General features: G+C 43.9%; 2 protein-coding genes across 4 annotated transcripts; both read left to right on the top strand.

The window, feature by feature from the left end:
- sepsecs (Sep (O-phosphoserine) tRNA:Sec (selenocysteine) tRNA synthase) lies at positions 1–12,560 on the top strand. 2 transcript variants are annotated; one of them, XM_023832334.2, is made up of 14 exons: positions 1–544; positions 784–934; positions 1,366–1,623; positions 2,408–2,527; positions 2,696–2,850; positions 3,012–3,130; positions 3,498–3,656; positions 4,378–4,531; positions 5,947–6,049; positions 6,296–6,425; positions 7,641–7,732; positions 10,678–10,771; positions 11,484–11,574; positions 12,237–12,560. In XM_023832334.2, exons 4-14 carry the CDS (start codon positions 2,414–2,416, stop codon positions 12,475–12,477), a joined length of 1,452 nt encoding a protein of 483 aa, XP_023688102.1. In that variant the 5' UTR covers positions 1–544; positions 784–934; positions 1,366–1,623; positions 2,408–2,413; the 3' UTR covers positions 12,478–12,560. The 2 variants fall into 2 exon arrangements, with proteins under 2 accessions (XP_023688102.1, XP_023688101.1); XM_023832333.2 differs by having other exon boundaries at positions 1,366–2,096.
- Positions 12,561–12,721: 161 nt separating this feature from the next.
- Positions 12,722–23,803, top strand: lgi2a (leucine-rich repeat LGI family, member 2a). 2 transcript variants are annotated; one of them, XM_072697645.1, is made up of 8 exons: positions 12,722–12,804; positions 15,954–16,025; positions 17,250–17,321; positions 17,732–17,803; positions 17,994–18,065; positions 18,316–18,485; positions 19,023–19,187; positions 20,866–23,803. In XM_072697645.1, exons 2-8 carry the CDS (start codon positions 15,994–15,996, stop codon positions 21,681–21,683), a joined length of 1,401 nt encoding a protein of 466 aa, XP_072553746.1. In that variant the 5' UTR covers positions 12,722–12,804; positions 15,954–15,993; the 3' UTR covers positions 21,684–23,803. The 2 variants fall into 2 exon arrangements, with proteins under 2 accessions (XP_072553746.1, XP_023688100.1); XM_023832332.2 differs by lacking the exon at positions 12,722–12,804 and adding an exon at positions 14,864–15,628.
- Positions 23,804–26,751: the final 2,948 nt, after the last annotated feature.

The raw sequence follows: 26,751 nt of genomic DNA, 5'->3' as shown, positions 1-26,751 counted from the left end.
TGGATTGGGGAAACACTGATCCACATGAATGTGGAGTGTTTTGGCAGTTCATGTGAGGAAACAGCTGGTCCTAAAAGGTAAAGCAAGTTGCTCTTTAAGCAAGTTTGGATACCAGAGTCTTCTGAACAAAATAGTGAGCTAACAGCATTGTAACATGAGCCTTTTTGAACATATAACTAAAAATATTGAGCCCAACCTGTTCTGTTTTTTGAGGTCTCCTTGATGTCTGCGTGCCGAATGATGGCCAGTGAGTGAGAAATACCACTGCAGTCTGATAAACTAAATCGGGGGCCAGTTGGGAGGAAGTCAGAGCCGAAAACAGAAATTGTTTGCAAATATCTGTAAATAAAGGCCCCCGTCATGAGGCCTTATGGGCTTCATGGAGGGAATACAGAGCGTGAGTCTCGGAGGTCATTAGGTATACGCACTCAAAGTGACAGACAGGCGGCACTGTGTAAATAGCATCTAAATTAAATGGCAATGTCTACATGGATCAGTTGGATAAGCAATTGGAAGATGGATTGATGGACGGAAAATCCTCAGGGTATGTATCTATGGCTTTGGAAATTTGTCATCCCGTGGGAGTTGCAGGGGTTGCTGAAGCGAATGCAGCAAACTGAGCATGAGTTTGCGCCGGTACCCTTTTCGAAGACAATCTGCGTGTCTGGTTTTGAGGCTGTACAGGAGAGAAATAGGTTCAGGCGTGAAAACATAAGCACTATAGCACGAAATCATTCTTTTTCCTATTTTCCATGATGTGGCCGTGGTACGTGTGTCTTTAAGAAAAGGCATGCAGAATGTGGCGAGCTGTCATCGGCGCTTCGGGCCATGTGAGGCACGCCCGGCAGCCCCGGCACCGTCTCCCGAGGTTCTGCTGGATGCCAGACGGGGGACGACACACAGCCAGACACTCAAAGAGACGACCAGAAGATGGGTGAGAGCTCAACAGCATGATTACCCAATGCAGTTTGGACAAGCACGAGCATTCTGATGTACTTCCTGCAGTCCTCAGACCGATGTGAAATTAATGAGAGGAATGTACTTAAAATATATTTATTCACATTTCAAGTTATCCTGCTTTCTATGGAACAGTAAAAGAACAGTAAACTAGAATGAATAAGAAAGCAAATTAATAAAAGAGTATTATTCTTTGTGAAAGCATTAACGTGGATGAAATAGAAGCCTGTCCTGAAGAACCTATTCTACATATTTTCAACATACTTCACATACACTTTGGAAATAACCTAATTACAGTAATGCAAGTATGACTTTAATTAAACAGGATGAAAGCCACCGAACACTTCTTGCAATATGGTTATAACATAAACCAGTGTGTCATCATCATCTTCTTCTTCACTTTGTCAGGGACACAGTGGCTGAGCAGGTCAGATCGGGACAAGGTCACAGACTCCATTTTATTCTGGAGGATCCCCCGATCTTACCGTCCCAGCTTGGAGATATGATCCTTCCTGCATGTCCCGGGTCCACCCCTGCCGCCTTCGCCCAGCAGGACACTCTTGGAACAGGTCCCACTACCTCAGCTGACTCTTCTCAATCTGAAGGAGCAGCAGCTCTATTTCAAGTTCACACCGGATCTCCGAATTTCTCATCCTGCAATGGAGAGTGAGCCCACCAACCACGGCAGAGTCATTTTGGCTACTTGTACCCCTGATGGTTTTCTTTAAGGCTTTAATCTTAGCTCATATGTGGAGATCGTTTTCCAAGGGCACATCTTAGCCTCAGATTCTCTCTAAAATGATAAACATGAGCCACTTTTAACGGAGGTCAATTACTTCATTATTATAATCATCATTATTATAATCATCATCATTATTATTATTATTATTATCATTATTATTATTACTACTACTTGTTGTTGTTACTAAATATTGCACTGCCTTTGCAGCAGATTTATATATAAAAACCGACATGGGCAGATTGTAATTGTCATAGCTGGACTGTCATTGAAAACGTCATCGGACAGAAAGCGTCTCGTTACTATGGCGACGGCCGGCTCGGCACGCATTACGGCGCTCTGTGACGTTTATAACCTGCGACTGTTAGTGTTTCTTTTCTGCAACTGTCACGGTGCAAAGGTAAAGTTGTAGCAGATTCGGTAGCAGTTTCTTCTGTTTAACTACCACACTTTTAACTTTAGAATAATAGCTTTTAAAGAAATTAGCGTGTTATTTCCTCGCTTCTCTAAACCATATTTTAAAAATTGATAACATAGCTTCAGCAAGTGTGCGAATAGTCAAGTGAAACTTTAGTAGTTAGCTATTAATTAAATTTGAACAAATATCGTATTTATTTCATGCAAAATCACATCTACGTCTGTCTGTTCAGCCGCCCAAGTTATATATTGAATATTTAAAAAAAAAATTAAAAATCGCTTTTCTTCTCTTAGGCAAAAATGAACAGTGAAAACTTTTCGATAAGTGAGAAGATTGTGTCGGCCTCATACATTCGGCAGGGATTGCAGGCACGTCGCAGTCATGAGCAGCTGATAAGACTGCTGCTGGAACAGGTACCGTTACATACAGCGCTTAAGCTTTAATATGAGGGCTCGCTAAGCAGGGGACCTCCTGTAAGAAACAATGGTCGTTAATTGTATAGTAATTCGCAATAACGTGAATACAAGTCATTTCCAACTAGAAGACGTGTTACAGGCTGCGGCATTTAATTGTCTCCGAAGGGGAAGTGTCCAGAAGAGGGCTGGAGTGAGAGCACGGTCGAGCTATTCCTGAACGAGCTGGCGGTGATGGACAGCAACAACTTCCTGGGGAACTGTGGGGTCGGGGAGCGAGAGGGCAGGGTGGCGTCCAGCCTGGTGGCCAGGAGGCACTACAGGTGAGCTCAGTCTCATCCCTGAGGGTGGAAAACAGTTTAAAAAGTGTTAATATAAAGCAAACTTCAGGTCTAACTGGGCTGGTGATTAATCTGTTCTTCTTACTACAGTAATATAGTCAATTTCATTGGTAGGATGAAGTGCTGAGTGCTTGTTTCTGTAGGCTCATCCATGGGATTGGCCGCTCTGGGGACATCGCTGCCATCCAACCAAAGGCTGCGGGTTCAAGCCTGCTGAACAAGCTTACCAACTCCGTGGTGCTGGATGTTCTAAGAATGGCCGGTGCGTTGAGGTTGTTAGACATCTGCCTTTATCCATTTAGATCAGGGCTATTCAAATCATGGCCCTCAATGTCCAGGCACTGCTGTTTCTCTGACCTGTGAAGCCTCTGTGCACAGTCAGAGTCAGTAATTATTAAACTAACTACCTGAAAGAACTGAACACATGGCCTGGATTTGTAACCGAAGACCAGACTTGAAGAGCCCTGATTTAGTTGACAAAAGTTTAATATAGTTCAGTGAAGTTCTGCTTCACTTTTGCAAATGGAGATGGATGAGTTTGCTCTCTGATGTGTCTCGGTGGTTATCGGGGTCTGAGCAGATCAGGCAGAGCTACGAACAGCTGATGGTTTGCTCATCTGTGGCCGCAGGTGTGCGAAGCACGTCCAGCTGCTTCGTGGTGCCCATGGCGACGGGCATGAGCCTGACGCTGTGCTTCCTGACCCTGAGGCACCGCCGGCCCAAGGCGCGCTACATCATCTGGCCGCGCATTGACCAGAAGTCCTGCTTCAAAGCCATGGTCACGGCAGGTGAGCAAGGAGCCCCGTCCACTTTCAGTAAGACCCCGCTACTCTATAGAGCTCAGTCACAAAGTGAAATGAACCAAAACACCTAAACGACTTGATTTCCTGTTGAGTAACCATTAAAAAAATAGCAGGGATCTGGTAAGCAATGAAGAGCTAAGATCCAGTAATTGAATAACTGCTTTGATCGTCATTTTCCTGTTTGGTTTGCATTACATTTGTCTGATGCTTTACAATTTTATATTTTATGTTTGCAATTTATATGGGCTCTTGGGATTTGAACCTATGACCTTTGTGTTAAAAGTGCAACACTCTACTTGTTGAGCTATTGGTTTCCTGGGTGTGATGTGTGTCATTCCAGCTGCAGTGACATTCAGTGTTTTTTCTACATTTCTGGAGCTGCGATTCTGCGCAGGTCGTTTTCAGGATTGGTGTTGCTGCTCTCGGTCAATCAGGACTTGGGCGGAAGCATTATACTGTCTGGGGTGTAAAACAGAAAAGCCAGAAACAAAAGAAATAGTCCCAATACATTTCCTTTTCTGTTGTGGTTTGAATAATTAGCTAAAAAGTGCAGATGTTCTGTGTAAAGAATGAGTTGTGAGCTTGTAGAAGCATCCAAGTCTGCATTTTTTTTCTGTTTCCATAGTTTGCTTTAAACAGGAGCCGTGCGTTGACCTGGCTATTCTCTGACATTCTTTGGGTTGGGTGGGGGCCGGGTGCCGGGCAGGTTTTGAGCCCGTGGTGGTGGAGAACTTGCTGGAAGGTGACGAGCTGCGAACAGATCTGGAGGCAGTAGAGAGGAAGATCCAGGAGCTGGGTGCCGAGAGTGTCCTGTGCGTCCACTCCACCACGTCCTGCTTCGCCCCCCGTGTCCCTGACAGGTACCTGCCACCTGCATGACCTGCTTCGAGCAGCAGGTGGCACTGTAGGAAACACCCCTGGTATTAGCCCCAAAGAACATAAGAAATTTACAAACGAGGGGGGGGGGGGGGCATTCGACCTATCAAGCTCGTTTGGGGAGAACTTAACTAATAGCTCAGAGTTGTTAAAATCTTATCTAGCTCTGATTTAAAGGAACCCAGGGTTTTAGCTTCCGCTACACTAGCAGGAAGACTATTCCATACTCTAACTACACGCTGTGTAAAGAAGTGCTTCCTCAAATTTGTTTTAAAATGTTCTCCCGTTAATTTCCACTTATGGCCACGAGTTCTAGTATTTAGACTAATATTGAAATAGTCATTTGGCTAAACAGCATCCAGACCCGTTAGAATCTTATAGACCTGGATCATGTCCCCCCTTAGTCTCCTTTGCTCAAGGCTAAACAGATTCAGCTCAGCTAACCTCTCCTCGTAAGACATTCCTCTAAGACCAGGAATCATTCTCGTAGCTCTTCGTTGCACCTTTTCTAAGGCAGCGATGGTGATCAAACCTGCACACAATATTCTAGGTGGGGTCTTACCAAGGAATTATATAAATGTAACATCACCTCCCTTGACTTAAACTCCACACACCTAGAGATATAACCCAACATTCTGTTCGCCTTTTTTATTGCTTCCCCACACTGGCGAGAGTGGGACATGGAAGCATCAACATACACACCGAGATCTCGTAATCAGCTACCTTTATTTCAGTGGAACCCATAAAATATCTGTACTTTATATTTCTGCTCCCTGCATGGATTACCTTACATTTATCTGTGTTAAATTTCATCTGCCAAATATCAGCCCAGTCGCTGATTAAATCCAGATCCCGTTGTAGCCTCTCTGCTGCTAGATCAACAACAACAACAACAAATTTATTTTTGTATAGCGCATTATCACAACATTACATTGTCTCAAAGCGCTTTACAGCATCCCCACCCAAAGCCTCCAGTGAATAAGCCATAGGCGACAGTGGCAAGGAAAAACTCCCTAGAAGGAAGAAACCTTGGGAGGGACCAGACTCAAAAGGGGGAGCCCATCCTCCAGGGGCCGGCAGGGAGAGTCAAATACAGTTAAAATCAGTATCTGCTACACCACCCACCTTGGTGTCGTCTGCAAATTTAACCAGTTTACTGTATGTTTTGGTGTCAATATCATTCATGTAAATTAGGAACAATTGTGGTCCTAAAATTGAACCCTGCAGTACCCCTTTGTTGTTCTGTTCAACTGACTACAACACTCCATTCATTTATAAAATCCCAAGATAAACGTATAAGGTTAAAAAAAAAGTCTCTGCTCTTTTTACAGAACTGTCTATTTCCACAGAAATATCATAATCATTCAGTAAGACAAATTCTTCCTCTTTAATGTTGCAGGTTGGAAGAGTTATCTGTAATGTGTGCAAAATACGACATCCCTCACATAGTGAACAACGCGTACGGTGTACAGTCCTCCAAATGCATGCACCTTATTCAGCAGGTGAGTGCTGCTCATGCCTCAGCACCTGTGTTGGTTTAACTTTAAACTTTATTGGATATTCTTTGGCAATCGTGCTTAATATATACCCTGGTTTTGCAAAGTGAACTTCAGTAGCATTAAGTAGTTAGTCATAGCTACCATAAATCTGCATAAGAAACTGTAAAGGTAGTATAGTCATTTTAGGTGCAGTTTTAACATGCTTATTTCTCTTTTTCTGTTTTAATGATTACTTTACAATGGCCCCAGGGAGCTCGTGCTGGAAGAATAGACGCATTTGTACAAAGTCTCGACAAAAACTTCATGGTTCCAGTAGGTGGCGCCATAATCGCTGGCTTCAGCGAGCCCTTCATTCAGGAGATCAGCCGCATGTATCCTGGTAAGCAGGTACCAGCATCTCTGCATTTGTTTGGGTGCAACATGCCTGTGCTAACAGGCCTTCTGCTATATAACCTGATTACTCTTATTGTCCTTATTAGGATTTTACCTCCCACTTATCACAAAAGAAACATTTTTTGCTGCCCAACTATAACATAAATTAAGTTGTTGATCTCATTCTTGTATGAGATAATATATTGAGGTAATTTACTAAATAAATGCTACTATTAGGTACTGCTAGTTGCAATGGCATTTAGGTATAATTCAGTATGTTCAGGATGTTTCTCTGAGTGCTGATGCCATGTTTATATGATATTTGTATATGCATCAATAATAGTGCTTTACAGGCGATTTACTCTGGGCTACACAATGCTTGCCTTTTGCTTTTCTTTCTTGCACTCCTGGCAGGCTGTACTGCAGATTGTTTGTTTGCTACAGTGTGTGTGTGTGTGTGTGTGTGTGTGTGTGCGTTTGCGCATTCGTGTGCCTGAATGTGATGTTTCCTCTCTCCCTTGCTGCAATAGAGGCCTGTGAGGTATAGATATTCCGTTTCTAGATAGCTTAGATGTTTCTTCATAGAGAGCAGGCAGATTGTGCAGTCTTGTCTCAATAGAGCTACTTTGAAGGCTGGTGATTTCTGTATTGGCAGTTTAGTGCCCCGGGGCTCACAGATACTGTATGTTGGTTACTCTAGTGAGTCATACCACACCTCTTACTCATTTCTGATGCCTTTTTTGTATCGGCGATTTAATTTGGCTATTTTGTGTTGTGTGTATAATATACAGTACATAGCGTGTTAGATCCATCTCCACTTCCCCATGTACGGCTCTTTGGTCAGACAGTAATGCTGTCATATCGCACGGAATGGAGTCTCCATTGTGTTGCTTTGTTGTTCGCACTTCTAGCTGTGAGCTGCTGCTGACCCCCCACCCCAGTTCTGTCAGAATGAGCTGCATTAGCTGTGTGTGCTCTTTTCTTTTTTTGGGCCGGGGGGTGGGGCTTTGACCTGTTTCGATTAGCTTGCCATTATTACTTGGCTCCCTGGAGTCTCCTTTAAGGAGGAACCACATCTTTAAGGGGGGTGGTCCATCTACCCCAGGCCACGTTGGCAGACTGAGGAGTGATGCTCGCTGCGGGTCATGCAGTGGAGGGCTTGGGTCTTCGGAGCAGATTGTTGGTTTCCCCAGCAGGGGGTGACAGTGCGCTGTGCCCCCAGGTCGAGCCTCTGCTTCCCCTTCGCTGGACGTGCTCATCACCCTGCTGACCCTGGGGGCCAACGGGTACAAAAAGTTGCTGAAGGAACGGAAGGTAAGCCCCTCCCCCCGTTTCAGATGATGTATGAATGCACTGAACGTTAATACACACAGGAAGAAACCCCCAGCCGATCAGTTTTTTCAGAGGCCATCGATTTTTTTAATGTTATTTTTTATTTATTTATTTAATTTTTTTTTATATTAATATTTCATATACGGTTCACATATGATCTCATCTGCAGGGATAAGACAGTCCCTCGTATCTTCTTAAAACCTAACAACCGTGAATAATTCAAGAGCCAAAAATTGAATTCTGTAGTAAAACGGGCCTTCAAGGTAGATGTGAGAGTCTGTTTTGAGCTCAGTAGCCCAGGGCCTTACATACCACAATATGCCACTATTTCTCATTTTTAGTCAATCAAGATGAAGATTTCAGTTAAACATTAATTAATTCCTAGCAGGGCTGTTCTAGGCTGTGGTCTGTGTGAAGTATGAGCTGGCTGGTGGACTGTAGGGGGCGGTAGGGAGCTGTAGGATTTTTGAAGGGGTGTGGCCCCGCGCACCACATGACAATGGTGCAGACTGCATCACACCGCGTCCCACTGTGAGCTTGGACCACAGCCAGGGGAGCAGTCTGCGAGCAGATGCCCTGCGCCCCCCCCCCCCCTCAGGCTTCATTCACCCCCCCAACGTGAAGAAGAGCTATTCCGGTACCTCGTATCCCGGCGTTCGCTCGTTAACCAAGAGGGGGTGGAAAAATGCCTCAGCATTAGCTCCGCGGCCCGCCCGGCCGTGTCGAGCTTCTCGGCCGGAAAACCGAGACGCGACCCCCACGTGGGGGTGTCGTTTTAGCGCTTGCCGTCCCTCCTTTCTGGGAACGTGTGACATTTGCACCCACTTATCACAGAACAGGCACGAAAACCGGTTGTATGAGTCTGCCCTGTGTCCTTCTGGGGGAGACGGATTTCACGCCAACCCCTCCATCGGCACACCTGTGACCCTCACGCCAGGTTTGATGTTTGCCGTGAGCCCCGCGGCCCCCCCCCCCCGACTGTGGACACAGGCTGCGCAGAGTCACACCTCGGCTCTGAGGTGCGTCACTGTTTGGGTTGTGGGTCACCTGAGGAGGAGCAGGAGTTGAGGAACATGTACACATCCCACTGACTGAGCTTCTGCCATAAGGGGCCATGTGCAGCTGGCATTGCGGTCTGATCTTAAGGCCACCGTATCTGTGAAAACATTGGCCGGGTTCTGTAGCTCTCTGTTACATGGCAACGAGTCACAGCGCAATCAGTGTTAACCCTGTAGGTGCCATTGTCATCCTTCAGTCAGTCACACAGCTTCTGCTGTTTAATTCAGAGTACAATCGTGGTATGTTATTAATCTCTTGTAATTTTATTCTCGCCTACCTCATTTTGCCTTCTGTGAGACACACAGACACATAGAGCTCTGAAAAAAATTAAGAGGCCACAGGAAATTTTTCAGTTCCATTCATTTCTCAACGTACGCGTATGAGCCTGTGTAAAATGTACATTTCTTTTTTTTGCAAACTCCAGCCTGGCTCTTCCCTGTTTCTCATTGATGAAGGGCTTCTCCTTTACTTTATGGGTCTCCAGTCCTGCTTCTGGGAGCCTGCTATGAATTGTTCTAGCAGTTCACTTCTCACCACTTAATGTTTCCCATTCTTTTTGAAGGTCACTTGAGGTCATCCTCCAGTTTGAGGCACTGACATAAGTTGACGCTTCTCTGGCATTAGGAAGTCGCTTCTGCCCTCCACCTGGCTGGTTTCTGGTCATTACCAGAGTCTCCTGCTTCAGCTTGTGTCCTGCTGTCTTAGAAACTTCAGAAACTTTGAGCCTGGACGCATCCTGCTGCGCAATGTAGCCTTCAGCCAGCATGTGAAGATTAAACCAGGATTTAAGATTGTGGATTTTTTTCAAATTTAGAGTGGTCTCTTAATTTTTTCCAGGGCTGTATACAAGTGAGATCAAGCTTGGGGGTCACAGTGCAGGGTTAGTGCGCTCCTGTAGCTGGGGGTTAAGCTCCTTGCTTAAGGGCATGCGACTTTTCTGATGAGGCTCGACCCAGCAACCTTCCGGTCACAGGCACACGGCCTCCAACTTGCCTGTACCTTGCTTGGTGGTATTTCCAGCTAAGAAACCACCCAGGATTGTAATGCACCTATAATCCTGGTACTCTGACAGAGCTCACATTCCAGTGGTGGAGGTGATTAGAGGGGCAGGGGGTGTGGCAAGCGTCTCCCCTAAGCTGAGTGCTTTCTGATCAGGTCACATGACCGCATGTGTGTGAGAGCCCCGCCTACTCCCAGCTGAACCATTCCCTTAAACTTGCTTTGTACGCTGCCAACTGCAATATGGTTACACATGAACTCTGAGCTTAGCATTTAGCTACAATGTTACAGGTAGATTTAATATGATGGGTCTGTTTGACCTGCGCAGTGCTAATGTGATACCAGGATGAGCACAGCAGCCTGGTTTATTTTGGTTTTCGAACTGAAATGGGGCAAGAGGGAGGGAGGTGGGAGACTGGACATTTGGGGGGGGGGCTTTGCTAAAGCTAGAGACGCAAACCACCCTGGTTACCAGACTCCCTCGCCCCAAAATGGCGTTCTCCCGTTACATGTTAAATGCTCACTTGATGCACAAGTAGAGGCAACAGAAGAGAGGGGGGAAAAAAAGTTCCAGGAAAAGTTTAAAAAGATCTGGGGTGACGCAGGACCGTGCAGCTGAACATTCCGACCTTGGATGATGTTTGGATGCCTGGCCTCTGTGCATGCCCAGGGCTGCGGCCTGAAATCGGGTTTTCAGCCAAGCTCTGACCTGCATGCCGCTCGCGGGCATGAGGCGCAGAGATTAATTCCTCTTGTCGAAAGATTAGAAGAGGAGGGATGACAGAGGAGGGTGTGACAGCCAGAGGGGGGGTGTATGTCATGCCAATGTGTGTGAACCTTGTCTTCCATCACGTCTGCGTCGCCTGAAGGAGATGTACACCCACCTGGCGAAGGAGGTGAGGAAGCTGGCTGAAGGTCATGGGGAGAGGCTGCTCAACACCACGCACAACCCCATCTCTCTAGGTAACCCCGAGAACATGGTCAGATCCCACTCTCCCGAGGTAACCCCGAGAACATGGTCAGATCCCACTCTCCCTAGGTAACCCCCGAGAACATGGTCAGATCCCACTCTCCCTAGGTAACCCCGAGAACATGATCAGATCCCACTCTCCCTAGGTAACCCCGAGAACATGGTCAGATCCCACTCTCCCGAGGTAACCCCGAGAACATGGTCAGATCCCACTCTCCCTAGGTAACCCCGAGAACATGGTCAGATCCCACTCTCCCCCCACCTGCTGTCCTCTGCCTTTCCAGCCCCTGATTGACCCCCCCCCCCCCCCCCCCCCCCCGAGACCCACTGAGAAACTAAACAGTGATGTAATGGCTAAATGCATTCTTACGTAATGATCACGCAGCTTATTAATGTTCCGTTCCGTAACCTGTGTTTACATTTAATGGGTTTAAAGGGGCAGCTCACCCCAAAACTGACAAACGATATATTTTAGTGGAGCCTCAGTGCTATCTATCCATCTAGATTGTTCTGCTGGGAGTTGCCTAGTTTTGGAGATATCAGCCGTAGAAATGCCGGCCTTCTCTTGAATATAATGGAGTGAAAGGCATTCTTTCTGCGGTTATTAAAGTGCCCGAAAATGGGGGGGGGGGTGTCTGCGGTGTTTTAGGAAAAGCTGTGTAAGAGCTGCCCCATGCCCACTGACCCGCTGTCTCTGGCCCTCAGCGATGTCCCTGGATAGCCTTGAGGTGCGGAACCCGGATGCCGTGACGCAGTTGGGCTCCATGATGTTCACCAGACAGGTGTCTGGAGCCAGGTGAGTGTAGGTGGGCAGCTCCTGTCCTGCCTGTCAGCTGTCTGTGTTTTAAACAGACTTACATTAGTACTGATGGTACTGCTCCAGTCTCTCCAAAAGCGCTGCAGAACTTCATTTTGCCGTGCAGACCACGGCTCGGGGGCAGCCAGTTCTCAGCAGATCTACACGATTCTGTTGCCAGAAATAATCCTTCTCCACTTAACTCTTCATTGGCTTTGCCCAAAAGTCACACTTTTTAATTCTGCAAAAGCTAGATTTTTCTTTCTAAACCTATTTACTGCATGGATTTTGTCTGAGGTTTTTTTTAATTGCAAGTACTGTGCCTTTTCTCACACCAGGCAATTATGTAACATAACAGTATGAGCCTTAAATATAGACCTAACAGATTACTCTCCCACTGGGATAGTTTTTCTTTTTTTTTTTTTATCTTTAAAAACTAATCTAGGATCAGTTTACATTGTACCATTATGGTCAGTCAGTTTAGGATGACTTATTGTTTATTTGTGTGTCTGAGGTCACCTTATATTTTATTTTTGATCTGCTCAGTGGTACCACAATAGAGCCTGTCTTGGGATGTGTTCCCATAGCTGCTGTTCTGCTGATCCAGAATCAGTCCGCATAGGATGTCATGCACCAACCGTGAGCTCTTGTCTATTCTGCAGAGTGGTCCCGCTGGGTGGTGAGCAGGTGATCGGCGGCCACACTTTCAGGGGCTTCATGTCCCACTCAGAGTCTTACCCATGCCCCTACCTCAACGTCGCCTCTGCGATAGGAATCACCCACGGCGACGTGGCGCTGTGCATGCGCCGGCTGGACAAATGCCTGCGGAGTTTAAGGAAGGGGGTGGGGCCAGAAGAGGCGGGGCCAGAAGACACCTGCACAGAGCCCTCGCTTGTTGAATAGAGAACCCAGTGGTCCTCAGCCAGCTCCTGCCTGCGTCGAGTCTCACTTCTGACCTGAGGTGCAATAAAGCTGTGAAAAAACCCGCTCCAGATTTGACCTTTGCATCTCAGAAACTTTGAAGTGCTCCTTCATTAATAACAATAATACTACTTTCCTGTCCTTTTTAAAGTGACGGAGTCACTAGTGACGTTCTCTGCCCTGTAAGGCGGCTTATTTTGTTAGTAACAGCATGGAAGAAACAGCTGAACAAATAAAGCCAGGTATGCTTTGTCATTTAGCATCTTTTCGCTATCTGTGGCTGGACCCTACTGCTGCTGTATATTGATGGTAAGGTCTAGGCCCTTCACTCAATTTTACATATAATTGTACAAATTCTAGGGCCCCTGTGAAATGCTGGGCCCCCTGAATCTGCCTGGGTATCCATATCCTTCTGGGGCCCCTGGCTGCGGGTTGCTGGAGTGTGGAGGCCCTGGCTTCACAGTCGGTGGCTGGGCAGCGAGGGAGGCAGTGTGGCCTTTTTGGGCTGCCTGAGCGAGAGAAACCACAGGCAGGGCGCTCAGCAGTCACCCCCCTACCCTGTAACCTCCTGCCTGCGGCTTTAAGCTCCGCCAGGGGAGGCGATCCCGCCCCCCCTCGTTTGGAGCAATTAGCAGCTGCTGGCTGTGTCCTGTTGGCCATCCTCGTGGATTATCACGCGGCCGCTGTTTGGCAGCGTGGTGCCGATTCTCAGGTGTCTGTGGCTTCGCAGTAGATGGTAACACACTATGCCGTTCGCAGCTATCTCCAGGGGGCGGAGCTGGGGCAGATGCAGCATTTTGTTATGAGGGAAGTTAAACCTGGTGGAAATGGGTGTGGCTTTAGCCAATCAGGAACTGTGGCTGAGATGGGGGCAGGGAGACAGAAAGCTTGTTCACAGCACCTAGATGGGCCAACGTAGTGCAATGGTTCCCAATCCAGTCCTCGGGAAACCACAGTCAATCCGTGTTTCTGCTCCCTCCGAGGGAGAGGACCCTCAATGATGGTCCCTATTCAGCTTATACAGAAGACTTTAAAATGGAATAGTTAACTGGAGTGTGTGACCTTTACACCATGATTTATTTAAATGATTAGCTTCTCATCCAGGGTGTACAGCAGCCTTATGCTCTACTGTTAGCTGGGCTAGGCTCCCCCCCCCCCCCTTCCCGGCCCAGTCCAGGAAGAGCAGGTAGAACATAGATGGATTGATATATTTGTATGAAAACATTTCTTTACAAAAACGTTTAAGGTTTGGTGACATGTGGAGCAGATTGTTCTATAGGAATACAGCAGAATAGAGGAATTAGTTTGGCCCTGAGGTATCACTGCTACAGGTGTTAAAATGTGGATTAATAAACATGTCATCGTGCCCTTTTGTTAACGGGTAATATATTCATTTTTTTCCCTTCTGGCTACTGTAACATTCGAGCTGCAGTATATAATATTTCCAGTGATGAATGGTTGCATGCAGCTCTTCACCCTCCCGGTACTCCCTGCTTCTCTTGCACGATGAGGATCTGGTCTGGCTAAGCTTGATCTCAGAGGGAACACTTCCTTTCTGCGGTCGCCCTCAACCCGCAGCGGACGGGACGCATCCGACGTGGTGGATCAGTCCGTCGCTTGAGATACTTCGCATGGCTTCCAATTCAAAACAGCGCATTGATCGCGCTTACTGCAGTACGTAAATCATTGTACAGCAGAGCTGCGGTTTTCATTCCGCTTCAATTAAAAACCTGGGATTATTGGTAAATGAAGTAGATTTACAGCTGTTACTCATGTCACGTCATGACAAGAACACGTTTTCAATCCATTCGCGTTAATTAAAAGCAACGATCTGTTAATACTTCCTCCTAAAGGCTTTTAAATTTGCCATTAGCGGTGCCTACTTAAGTTCCACTTATCTATCGACCTGATGGGTAATTCCTGCACGCCCATAAATATCTTAATATAGGCTAATAGATGAAGACTAGTATAATAGAAGTTTATTGCCGTATTCGTGGTTATACTCTCTAAAGCTCACTGTATGTTACAGTTATCATTTGTAGCAAAGCCCCTGCCATCGCTACCTCCCATGACCTTTCTCCAAGCCCGCATGTCCTGCTGCGGTTTGCGTTTTTGCTGACCTAGCCGGTAAAAGACGAATCCAGAGGAGGTGGAAATCTGACATGTTCCCCGGAGCTCCTTCGATCATTATATAGATAGTATAGCCCTACTTATCGTTAGGAAATCGCCGATCGTCTGCCCCTTAGAATCATTGCAATCCCTGAATTTTTCTTCTCTGATTGTTAACTTGAAGCGCAGTTTATGATTTAACCTCCGTCCAGACGCAAAGGTCACCATTCCCGAGGGTAATCTGAGGGAAAATCTGAAAGAAAAAATGTCAAAAATGTAGAATTGTATGTGAGTGATGAATTGTAACTTTACTCTCTGAAATGCTGGACACGACTTGCTCGTTACGTGTAATGCGATCGCGTCTCTTAACGCCAATATTATATGTAGGCTATATATACCGTTTTCATTGTTACAGCGTTGTTTAAACAGATATTGCACGAAGACAAGATTTCCCGGCGATATATAGGCTATACATATTTATATTTACAAACAAATGTACAAATAAAAGCCTTTAATTTTTAAATATTTTCAGTCATTCGTTTCGCGTCCAAATCTATTCCGGCTCATTTTTGGCATGATACTTTAGAATGGCTATTAAATTGGAAATTGAAAGGTGGATTTTCTTCGCGTGTTTGCCATCAAGGAAGGGGTCCACGGTTTGTTTAAGGGTTGGAATAAAGGTATGTTAAAGAACATGAGCCGGTATGCCTTGTTTAATAATGAATGATTCCGGCGCAGGGGGTGTGCCGCCCCAGTGCTGATGTCAGATGCTCTGTTGCAGCATTTCGCGGTGCGGGGTGTCAGAGCGCCTTCTCCGCGTTACACATGCCATCCTGCCGGCCAAGATGCTTTCCACTGTTAAGCAATGCTCCTTATTAATCTCGATCCTTTCTTTTTTGGCTGTGCCCGGTGATTTCAGGAGGATATTTAGATGTCCTTCCACATGTACTTGCTCCAAGGAGTCTATAATTTGCGTCGGGTCTTCGTATATACCACGGATTATCCCAAATGATATCAATTCACTGTAAGTATTCAGGAATTCCTATATCATTGTGTGTGTGCGTTTTAAATACGTGTCATCCAACTGAATTCGACAACGGTAGCAAAAAACATATTTAAATTGTTCCAGTTTTGACGGATGTCCTTTCTGTGCGATTTTATGTGTACTAAAAGGACATAGGAATGCATACCATAAGTATGTAGCTACCGTCTGAATTTCTTTGTACAGAGCAGTTAAAAGTCTCACCTGGAGTAACATGTGGAATATTTAATCCCTCTTTGTTTATTTAATTTGCCGTGAGAACGATAGCGTCTGGGTGATTGTGGTTTAATATACGTCTGTTTTTCAGGAGCGTCGTTAATGGAACCTTCTCTGAAATTAAGGAGGCTATGTTCTCCCACATGCCGTCTTTACAACTGCTGTGAGTGCACGTCTAATGTCTGGAACCTGCCGCAAGAGACACGCTATCGATCATATTTCCGTGCAGAATGTGAACTGGTTTTAAACGTAGTTTATTCTCTGGGTGATCTGCGCGAGCGCTATGTGGTGCAGGACTTGTTAAGCGAAAGTTCATCTAACGCTTGAGGTCATTAGCTGCGGGAATAGAAACAGTTTATGGCACCAAGAAGAAAGGATAAGCCTATAATTAGTTTAAGTTCAAAAAGAAATCCATCAGCATTGGAAATCATCGCTATAGAGATGAATCCTTAAAGAGCAAGTTGTAATAGTCTACCTAACCCGGTGGAAAAAACAACGTGGTGAAGGGTGTTTCCTCAGTCTTGTTTGAATTATTTTCTTAGTCACTGTCCAGTTTAGCTGTCAAAGCCCCTGAGCTGTTAAGGCATCTAATGAGAGTCTGTCCTTCCAGTAATTCAAAGCCTTCTGTGGATGGTCAACGACTAAGCAGGCCCACTAACAGCTGATATGATATTGGGGCCAGAGGAAGGGAATGAGGAGGGACTGGTGAAAGTGTTGTGTGATGTTCCTCCTGTTATTCAGTGGCTACGCAGCACAATTTTGGAAGATCATCTAAGTGAGAGACTCTCAAGAGTCTCTGCTGGCAATAGACCCAAATGGCCTCCAAATTGCTCGCCCTGGGAGTGTGAGGAGAATGGGTCCCTGATACATTCCATGGAAGGCGGCTTCTGGGCCAAAGCTTTCTCTGATTTTGTACCAAGCACATTGCCTCGGGCAACTTTTATGGCCTTCCTGCCATTTACACACCACAGAGACAGAAGTAGACTACATAGACCAAACGGACATCCCCAGAAAGACCTCAGTGACATTTCCACACTATGTCACACCTTGTATGTGACACTAAAGGGCCTTCTGTAAGAAAGCAAAATATATGTATAATCAGGCAAAAGGTCTGTACACCTTTTAGCAATTTTTAGACATTGACCTTTAACCTGGTACTCAGACTGGTGTCATTGTTTTCAAAATGTACAGATACTCAGATCCTAACAGGAGTTTATATAAAGATGTTTTCTGATATTGGTGATTTTAGTGCAACTTACAGATTAATCAAATGTATGTACAGTTATGTATAAAAATATTCAAGTACAGTAATATAATATTTCTTATATGAGGCATATTTTATTCTGATTATTATAATTGTAATTTTAAATAGCTTTTCTTTCTTTAGGCTTCTTAATTCCAATTCATTCACCACCATAAAGGACGATGCATTCTCAGGACTTCCGCATCTGGAATATCTGTGAGTTTGTAATGACCATAAATTTAGCAGCAACACACTGGGCTAGCAAAGTGGGTTGTTAAGTTACCCAAGAGATAGATGCCCAGTTGAGTTCGCCAAGGTTTGGGGGGTTGTAGCGCCCCCTGCTGGCAGGACGACTACATTTTTACAAAGTATGTACAGGCTGAACAATGAGAAGAACAATGATTCTTTCAGTTCAGCATTACCTGGAGAATATCCAGATAACCAATAAAGCAGGATAAGCTTATTGGTCTCATCTCATTTACAATGTTTCTTATAAAAAGGATGCTTTTATGTATGGCAACATCCATATTTTGTAAAGAATTAAGTACATGGCAGCAGTTCTGATCATAAGCCTGCTTCACACTGCTCCTGTTTCAGCCTGTTCACCATGTCTGTTTTTTGTTTAGGTTCATAGAGAATAATAAGATTGAGACAACGTCTAGGTATGCTTTAAGAGGCCTTCGGGATTTGACCCACCTGTAAGTCATGACCTTTCTTGTCGTTACCCAACTCCTCACCGTGTTCTACAGCAGTGTTTCCCATCCCGGTCCTTGGGGAACTGGGAGGGAGCAAAAATGTGGACCTTCTGCAGGTCCCTGATGACCGGATTGGCAAACACCGTTGTACAAGTGACGACACTGGGATTAAGCCCATTGGTTTGTCTTGCAGGTCACTGGCGAATAACAACATCAAGTTTTTGCCAAGGGACCTCTTTGCAGATCTGGACTCTCTAATTGAACTGTAAGCACACAGTGTTTTGAGATATTTCTTATAGCATATAGTTCTACTTTTTCTATGTCTCAGGGATCTAATTATCTGGTTAAACAAAGACTTAGGAGACTTTTGAACACATGGATGTTTTCAAGTTCATGAACATGTGATTTTCATAATGAATGAAATTTTCGTCACACTGAAAATGAACCGTCCAGGTTTTATATCCTTATCTGTCAGTAAAAGTTTCCCCATGAGTCTCTCTGTTGCCTCTTCCCAGTGATCTGCGTGGTAATGCCTTCGAGTGTGACTGCAGAGCCAAGTGGTTAATGAGCTGGTTGAGGAGCACCAACTCCACCGTGTCCGAGGTCTTGTGCGAGGGCCCTGACGAGATGAAGGGCAGGCGGCTGAATGACCTGGTCAGCTTGCGTGACGACTGCATCTCCACAGGTGACTCCCGTCTGGCGTGACCTGCTCCCAGAAGCCTGGCCCATTCCTCTTCATTAGCCACCTGATTGCAGGGGCTCGGCTGGGGCAGGATAAGTTCTGGGGGTCAATCACAGGACCCCAAGCACTGAGGCCTAGTTGGAAGAACCTTTGCCATTCAAAAGGCCGCCTGTCACGGAAGACACCATTTGTTTCCTTCCATAGGGGAGACCAGGGTCAATTGTTGAATTTGGGTTAGCTGTTGAACAGACTTTCAACATACTTAAAAAAAAAACGTCAGATCAAAGATTTGAATTTTGGTCATGCACGATAACTACCTGCCACATTTAATGCCCAAAGGTGATATTTTTTCATTTTTTTAAGTGTGTTAACAGTCCATTCAACAATTGACCACGTTCAACAATTGTCCCTACATTACACGCCATTTAACGCTGTGGTTATTTAGTATTTTCACTATTACAGCAGAAGCCTTTCACACTTTCTGAGGATGTCCGCTGAGGACCCAAACGCCTGAAATGTGACTGTTCTCCCTCCCTGCAGATTTTGTCCTCCATCAGTCCGTGGCGTCGGAGTCCCTGTCAGTGGATTCCTTCTTATACAAGAACGGGGTCTACGTGGCCATCGCCGCCCCCAATGCGGAAAGCTGCATGGTCATGGAATGGGACCATATCGAGATGAACTTCAGGAGCTATGACAACATCACCGGTGGGCTTGATGTCCTTCTGGCTTCCATACCCGCTCCCCTAAACGTACAGCTTGGCACATGCACATCGATCGGGACATTCATAGGCTACTGTCTCCCCACGTTCATCCCCTTAATCTTACCCAAGAAAGTAAGGACCCCCCCCCCCCCCCACTCCCACAATCTCAAAAGGCCATTAAATCACAGTACATATGAGGTAGTATTTAGTCTGGACTTTTAAAAAATTTAATGTAATTTTAATTTTTTTGGATTTTTTTTCTGGACTTGTAATGGATGTCCTGATTTTGCCGAGTTCAATGTGTCCCTGGGGCTTGCGGTTCGCTTCTTTAACCAATAACAGTTTTCATCGTATGATGTCCGTTTTTTTTCTCATTTTCAAACTCAATGCTTCCAGTCATCCAGCCAAAAGACTAGGGTTATTGGTTATTATTGGTTTTTATCAAGTTATTATTATTATTATTATTATTATTAATAATAATATTAATATCAATATCATCATCACCATCATGAAATAAAGACACACACACACCCTTGCATCGCTCCATACAGCCTTTGCAAGTAAGTATATTCCTATGTTTATCTATGACATGTCCCTTAACAGAAGGCGTACACAATAAAATAGGGATTCAGAAATCTGTGCACCTTGCCGCTTAACAGAAAACACTGGTTTTAACTAGTGTGGTGATGTCATACGATGAAGACTGTGATTGGCTGATAAAGCGAACAGCAAGCCCTTCCCTTGTTGTCCCAGGGACAAGTCAAACTCAGCAAAATCAGGAAGTTGACGTGCAGACTTCACAGCTCTAGCATCCACATGAAAGCACGTTTCTATATTTAACAATGATATTCAGCTATAGTACTCTGCTGTAGTGTACATGGGCAGCTTACTATCAGTCCTATTTAACATCGATACCGTCAGAAGCTCTGACCTCATTGGTCTAAAATTAGAAAAATATGCAACATGCCTTATCTGTCAAATCGTGAACAGTAGTGCTTTTTTACTGCCTATTATATGATCATACTTTCTCATAAGTCATCAGCAGCCACCATTTATCAATATCATTGTATCGATCAGGGACGATCCAATTGTGGAATCCCCAGGTTTATTTTTGAGTTATGATCCAACACCATAATCGGAAACACTGGCAATACACACAACAGGGCAACAAAGAAAAAAAAACAAACTATAGCTCAAAATCCGTAGTTGAAAACACAGGCAGTGCTTCGAATAGCAGACTTGGGCAACACTGTACAAAACCCAAGACACTCAGGGTAAAACCAACAGCTCAGGCAAAAGTCATACATGAAAACACGATAATGAGGAAATAAATGCTCAGTGAGGTGTGGCCACATAATACCTTACAAAAAAGATGACCACAAACGATGGTCCTAATTTATTCAGTGAGTGATGAGTTCCAGAACCGCAGGAGTGCAAAAAGTTCAGTGAAGTGAGATGTAGCCAGACTGACTCTCACAGTACTCACAGTACAACCAGGAAAGAAAGTTTTAATCAGTTGCTTGGTTTTTCTGACTTGCCATTTTCTTTATTCTTTTCTTTATAGTTAACCTCATTTTCAATATTCAAGAGCTGTTTTCTTTTATGCATTAAGCCCTTGAAATCTACAGATCAAAGTTCTAACTTTCCTGTTATAAATGACACAATTCTCCTTTGTCACTTAGGTCAATCAATCGTTGGATGCAAGTCCATCATCATTAACAATCAGGTCTTCGTCATTGTGGCCCAGCTTTTTGGTGGCTCCCACATCTACAAGTTTGATGAAGACCAGAGCAAGTTCACCAAGTTTCAAGACATTGAGGTGTCCAGGATCTCCAAGCCCAATGACATTGAGACATTTCAGATTGGCAATGACTGGTTCTTTGTGATCGCAGACAGTTCCAAGGCCGGCCTCTCCACTCTCTACAAGTGGAATGACAAAGGCTTCTACTCCAGTCAGTCCCTTCATGAGTGGTTCCGGGACACAGATGCAGAATTTATTGACCTGGATGGGAAAGCCCACCTAATCTTGGCCAGCCGTTCCCAAGTCCCTGTCATCTACCAGTGGAGCAGGAGTGCTCAGAAGTTTGCTCTACATGGTGAGATTCCTAACATGGAGGATGTGGTGGGCATCAAGTCTTTTCGGATCAAGGAGGAGCTCTACTTGGCCATGACACGCTACATAGGTGACTCAAAAGTCCTCCGATGGACCAATAAGCAGTTCACAGAGGTGCAGGCCCTGCCCTCACGCGGATCCATGATCATGCAGCCCTTCTCCTTCAAGGACAGGCATTACCTGGCCTTGGGTAGCGATTATACCTTCTCACAGATATACCTGTGGGATATGGAGAAGAAGATGTTTGAGAGGTTCAAGGAGGTATACATCCAGGCACCACGCTCCTTCACGGTGGTGTCCACAGACCGTCGGGATTTCCTCTTTTCTTCCAGCTTCAAAGGTAACACCCAGATCTTTGAGCACATCATCATTGATTTGAGTTTGTGAGCCTTGCTGAGGACAGAAGATTCCATCATATTCCATCATAATACTGAGGGAATGAAAGCGGGACGTGGCATTTATCAGGTATTCATTTACTATCTATGTTTCCTGCATTTGTATAGAGGTTTTAATGAAATTAGTGTCTCATTTGCTACATTTTAACTATTTGATACTCACAACAACTGAAACTTCATGTTAACGGAAGCGGATTGTCACACACAGCCTTTGTTCGTTGTCCTAACCGGTCACTTGAGGAAAGTAGTGTTTTCGTCGTGAGGCTTAAACTGCCACAGTTTCCATGGTTACAGTAGATGCCTTATTCGTGAAAGGGATGCGTGTTCTGCTTGTTACTATCTTCATCTTTTTTGTTGTGATTAGGAATTCTCCCTCCTGGAGTGTCACTGTAAGAAGGGTGGGGCCCCACTGAGCACAAACTATCACCAACAAAGCCCACCGTTTGATGTACGGTTTTACACAAAAGGTTCAGGGGGTCTTTTCTTAAACTGCTTTTTATTTCTATTGTGTCTCTGTTGTAGGCCGTGCTGTCTACGGAAGAGAAAGCGTAGTAAATCGTCTTATAAGTTGGGTCTAAGGCTGCCTGTGCTAAACCTATTGTGTTCATTCCAGATCAATGTGATCTGGGGGATAGAATATTGGGGAACACTTTACTTATGGGGGCGCAGATAACTTAGTTACTCAGTTACTACTCAAGAACAAATCATGAACAGATATAATTCCTGTATGAAATATATAGGACCATCATGTTTGATTAATGATGAATGAACATGGGATCAGTATGTAACTAACACCTAGTTACTAGTTAATTAATACATTAAGTAATGGTTTACTACTACATTATATGTGTCCCCTTAAATAAGAGTTACTGAATACACTGTCTATCTATCAAGAGTGCCAGGAAGGTGACAATGAGGAGACAGCTGGCATCATATCTGGAAGCAATTAATTCAGCTTGAAAGTATTTAATGGGTGTAAGTAGTTATAAAGAGTATGATATATAGACATGAGATCCCTCATAGATATACTGTCCCTCTATTATGAACATGATCCTACTTCCCGCTGTCTTTTCTCCACACCGCTGGGGTCTATCTAACAAGTTGTTACATAGACTGGGGTAATTCAGTCATTGAGGAGTTTTGTTCCAACTGATGACCTTGTAAATTACGATTGTCGCTTGTTAGTTCATTGCTACAAAATGCACTTTTATGTTCGCTTGTAAGTCAAAGGTGTACCTTTCATAAAAGCAGCAGAATGTTTTGACAGAAATGATCTGAAGTGGCATTTCACATGTAGACCAAAAGAACGATTTGTTTTCTGAAGTGTAATTACAGCCTGCATACACTATGGCACTCAGGAGTTGAATGGACCAGGCTTACACGGTTGTTTAGAAGACTTAGTTAGGTTATTCTTTTACTGTAATATTTATACAGTCAAATATGGTACCTTAAAAAAACATCAAGTCAATAGTCCAACAGAAGAACCCATCCTGGAATGTGAGTCTTCAGACCTAGTGACAAAGATTCAGAGCTTTACTAATGTTTGATAAAATGTTCAGGCCCATGTCTTCTCCAGCAAGAGTTTGAAAACTGTCCTGGAAAAGGGAATGTGTTTCTCCAGATTATAAATGCCTATTTTATCTTACAATACTATAAGATGTAATTTAGTAATTTAATTTATACAGTACTTGGGCACCATGGGATATTTCAAAAAAGCAGTGATCATTTGACATCCTTTCTCCCAACATTACATTAGTGTCTTGCCACTTGGCATGCTTCTTCAGAGATTTGCAAATGACCCAAAATGCAATGCAGCTTCTAAGAGCATGTCACTTAAGACTGAATGTACAAAACATTACAAGTTTGTAACTTTTACTTTAAATCCTGGAATAATCTGTACGGAGTCTGCTACTGTTCTTGCTCACATTACAGTTCCCTGGTAATATAACTTGTGGTACCAATTAATCAAATATGCAAGTTGTATGAGGTGTACATTGTTTTATATCATGATAGAAATATGATTTATGCTTACTGAATATTATCCTTGAAATTATGAATATTCTTTAGTCCAAATAAAGATGCTTCTGTTTAATGGATGACCTCTGCTATCTACCCCTTACACTGTGCTTGTGTTCTTTCTAAATTCTTGAGTAAAGATTATTTTAAAGAAATGTTAAGCAAGATGTCTGAAAAGGGCACTTCTCATTCCTGGCCCATGATGTACATGTATGTACATGTTCCTTACTTAATAAAATATCAATGGAGCTATTTTGGTTGTCTAATACTAAACTGACTGGAAAACAGGTTTACATATAAAATATACACTTTATTATTAAAGCATATATACTGAGTTTTTCATAGCCTCCCATTGTATTTAATTAAATGAAGAAATAATTGATTTTAGTGTTAGCTTCAGTTAATCAGACATTTAATGAGTACAGTCATATGTCATTTGAATCAATACAACGTGACCAACATTAGACTGAGAAAGTTCTTTAATAGCCGATTCAATACGGTGTGAATACTCCAATTGTCTGTTTCCATTGGTTACTTTACTGGTCCCCATTGGGTGAATGAATGCAGTGACTGATGATACACAATACTACCACCCAGACTGGACTTGAGGCCCTTATCCCATTATGACTGCAGATTGTGATTTTCGTTTATTCTGCACGTAACACTGTGAGACGGACCTCTTCCCACAATTTGGTACTGTCCGTGGTGCTGCGATCGTGCTCTCAGTGACTGTGGTATGGCCCACCCCTCATCCTCCTCTAACTGCTGGCTGTCCCACAGTATGACAGTACCACAGAATGGTATAATTCTATTACTAACAATTTATTTTAATGTCCTGTGTAGTTGTTTTAGGGACCAGATGCCTTCTGTAAGTATGCATCCCAGCTCAAAGGTCCTCCCAGTGCAATTTGTTAACATCTTGTAAAACAATAGTAAAAATGGATACAATTTCCACTATTTGTTGGGGCACTTATCTGGAGAATCAATGCTTTTTTACAATTACTTTTCAACAGAAAAAAACTTCAAATACTGTACTGTACCAACTTGGTCAATAGATACCATCGAATTGTAGACACTGCAAAGCAATTAAAATAATGCTTGTGACGTTCAAGGAGATTCATGGTGGGGCTCTAATGAAACACCACAAACCATCAGAGTTCGGACCCAGTCGCTATTATTACAAATTACCTTTCATAATTAAGATTATCATTCATAATCAAGAATTTATCTACACCATGGAAGATGGGCCGCCCATTAGCATAATGGATATCTCCGTGGCTCTACACGTCCAGAACTGGAGACTTGAATCACATCTCTGCGTCTCTGTGTCACACTGGCACCCTTCTGCAGCCCAAAGACACAAAGTTAGGATAAACGGCATCGGTGTGCTCTGGGATGGCCTGTCATGTCTGGTATGTACCACAGCCCTCTGGGATAAATGCCAGCCTCCCTAATATCTCTGACCAGAATAAGGGGGTGGAAAATGGAAAGAAAATTATTACATCAGTGAAGTTTGAGGATAAGTGCTCCTCTATTTTATAAGTGGTCTGAAATGCCAAGTTTCCGTTATTATCTTTGGTATCTTTTTAATATTTGAAAACTATTCATTCTTATTTCTGCTTGATGAGAAAATGCATTTATCTACTACTAGGAAAATTTCCTGGAAGCTTAATCGGGAATTGCAGTCATTCTCATCCCTTGTCTAAAATGTACATTTTTCAAATGATCAGCCATCTCTGCCCTGGCTTGTCGCGTGAACCTCCTGCTGTTCCTCCATATTGAGGTTTGGCTGCTGCCAGAATTTGTTCAGTTTTTAGATTTTCTTTGAAATTAACTCTGCAATGAGACCAATGTCTGATAACAGTCTTTGTGATTAACTCTCCAACACACTGAGTCTATATAACTTGTCCATAAAAGATCCCTGGATGTCTTTTGAAAGAGTAGGGGGTGGTACCCCGATGTCCTGGCTAAAATTGCCCACTGTGGCCCTTTCAAATCTGGCCTCCTAATCATCCCCTATATCTAATTGGTGAATCCTCTCCTGCCCCTTCACCACCTTAGCTACTGTGTGGTGAGCAGAATGGCTGCTGTCGCATCATCCAGGTGGGGGCTACACAGTGCTGGTGGTGGAAGTGGCTCCTCGTTGGTTCTGTAAAGCACTTTGGGTGTCTTGAAAAGCGTTACATACAGGTACGGGAAAAAATGAGACCGCTCTATATTTTTAAACAAATCTGCATTTTTAAATCCTGGTTTAATCCTGGTTCTGCTAGCAGAATGCTACATTGAACAGCAGGATGCTTCCAGGTTCAAAGTTTCTAAGACAGCAGTACAGAAGAACAAGGTCAAGCGGGAGACACTGGGAACGACCAGAAACCAGTCAGGTAAAGGGTGGAAGTGACATTCTAATGCCATAGATGACTTATCCAGTAGTGCCTCAGGAATCGGAGGATGACATCAAGTGACCTTCAAAAGCAATGGGAAACATTAAGTGCAGGTGTCCAGTGCACTGCTAGGACAGTTTGTATGAGGCTCCTAGAAGCAGGACTGAAGTCCCATAAAGCAAGGAAGAAGCCCTTCATTAATGAGAGACAGCAAATACTGATCTGAGGAATCAGAGAAGAGCCAGGCTGCAGTTTGCGCATATATATATATATATATATATATATATATATCCCCTGATTCCCCAGATAAGTATTTGCAATTATTAAATATAGCTGATCGTATTGTCTAATTCTAGTGATATGTATATCACTGGAAAATCAGTGATATATATATATATATATATATATATATAATTCTAGTGATATATATATCTAGTGATATATATATCACTAGAATTGTACTGAAAACGAAAATATATTGAGAAATTGTGAAGAACTTCAAAAGCTGTAATAAATTGGAATGTCTTGCAATGACTTGCAATATGTCTTTACAATATGTAAAAAAATCTGAAGCCGAAATCTGCTGTCCTTCATTAGTTTAGAATTGAGGAATTTCGACGAGCTTTAAAAAACCATCAAAGGCTCTGTGTTGTTCTGCATTGA

Source organism: Paramormyrops kingsleyae, chromosome 12, assembly GCF_048594095.1.
Source record: "Paramormyrops kingsleyae isolate MSU_618 chromosome 12, PKINGS_0.4, whole genome shotgun sequence".
Classification (NCBI taxonomy): domain Eukaryota; kingdom Metazoa; phylum Chordata; class Actinopteri; order Osteoglossiformes; family Mormyridae; genus Paramormyrops; species Paramormyrops kingsleyae.
Note: the sequence above shows the minus strand (reverse complement) of the source record. Positions and strands in the feature narration are given on the sequence as shown.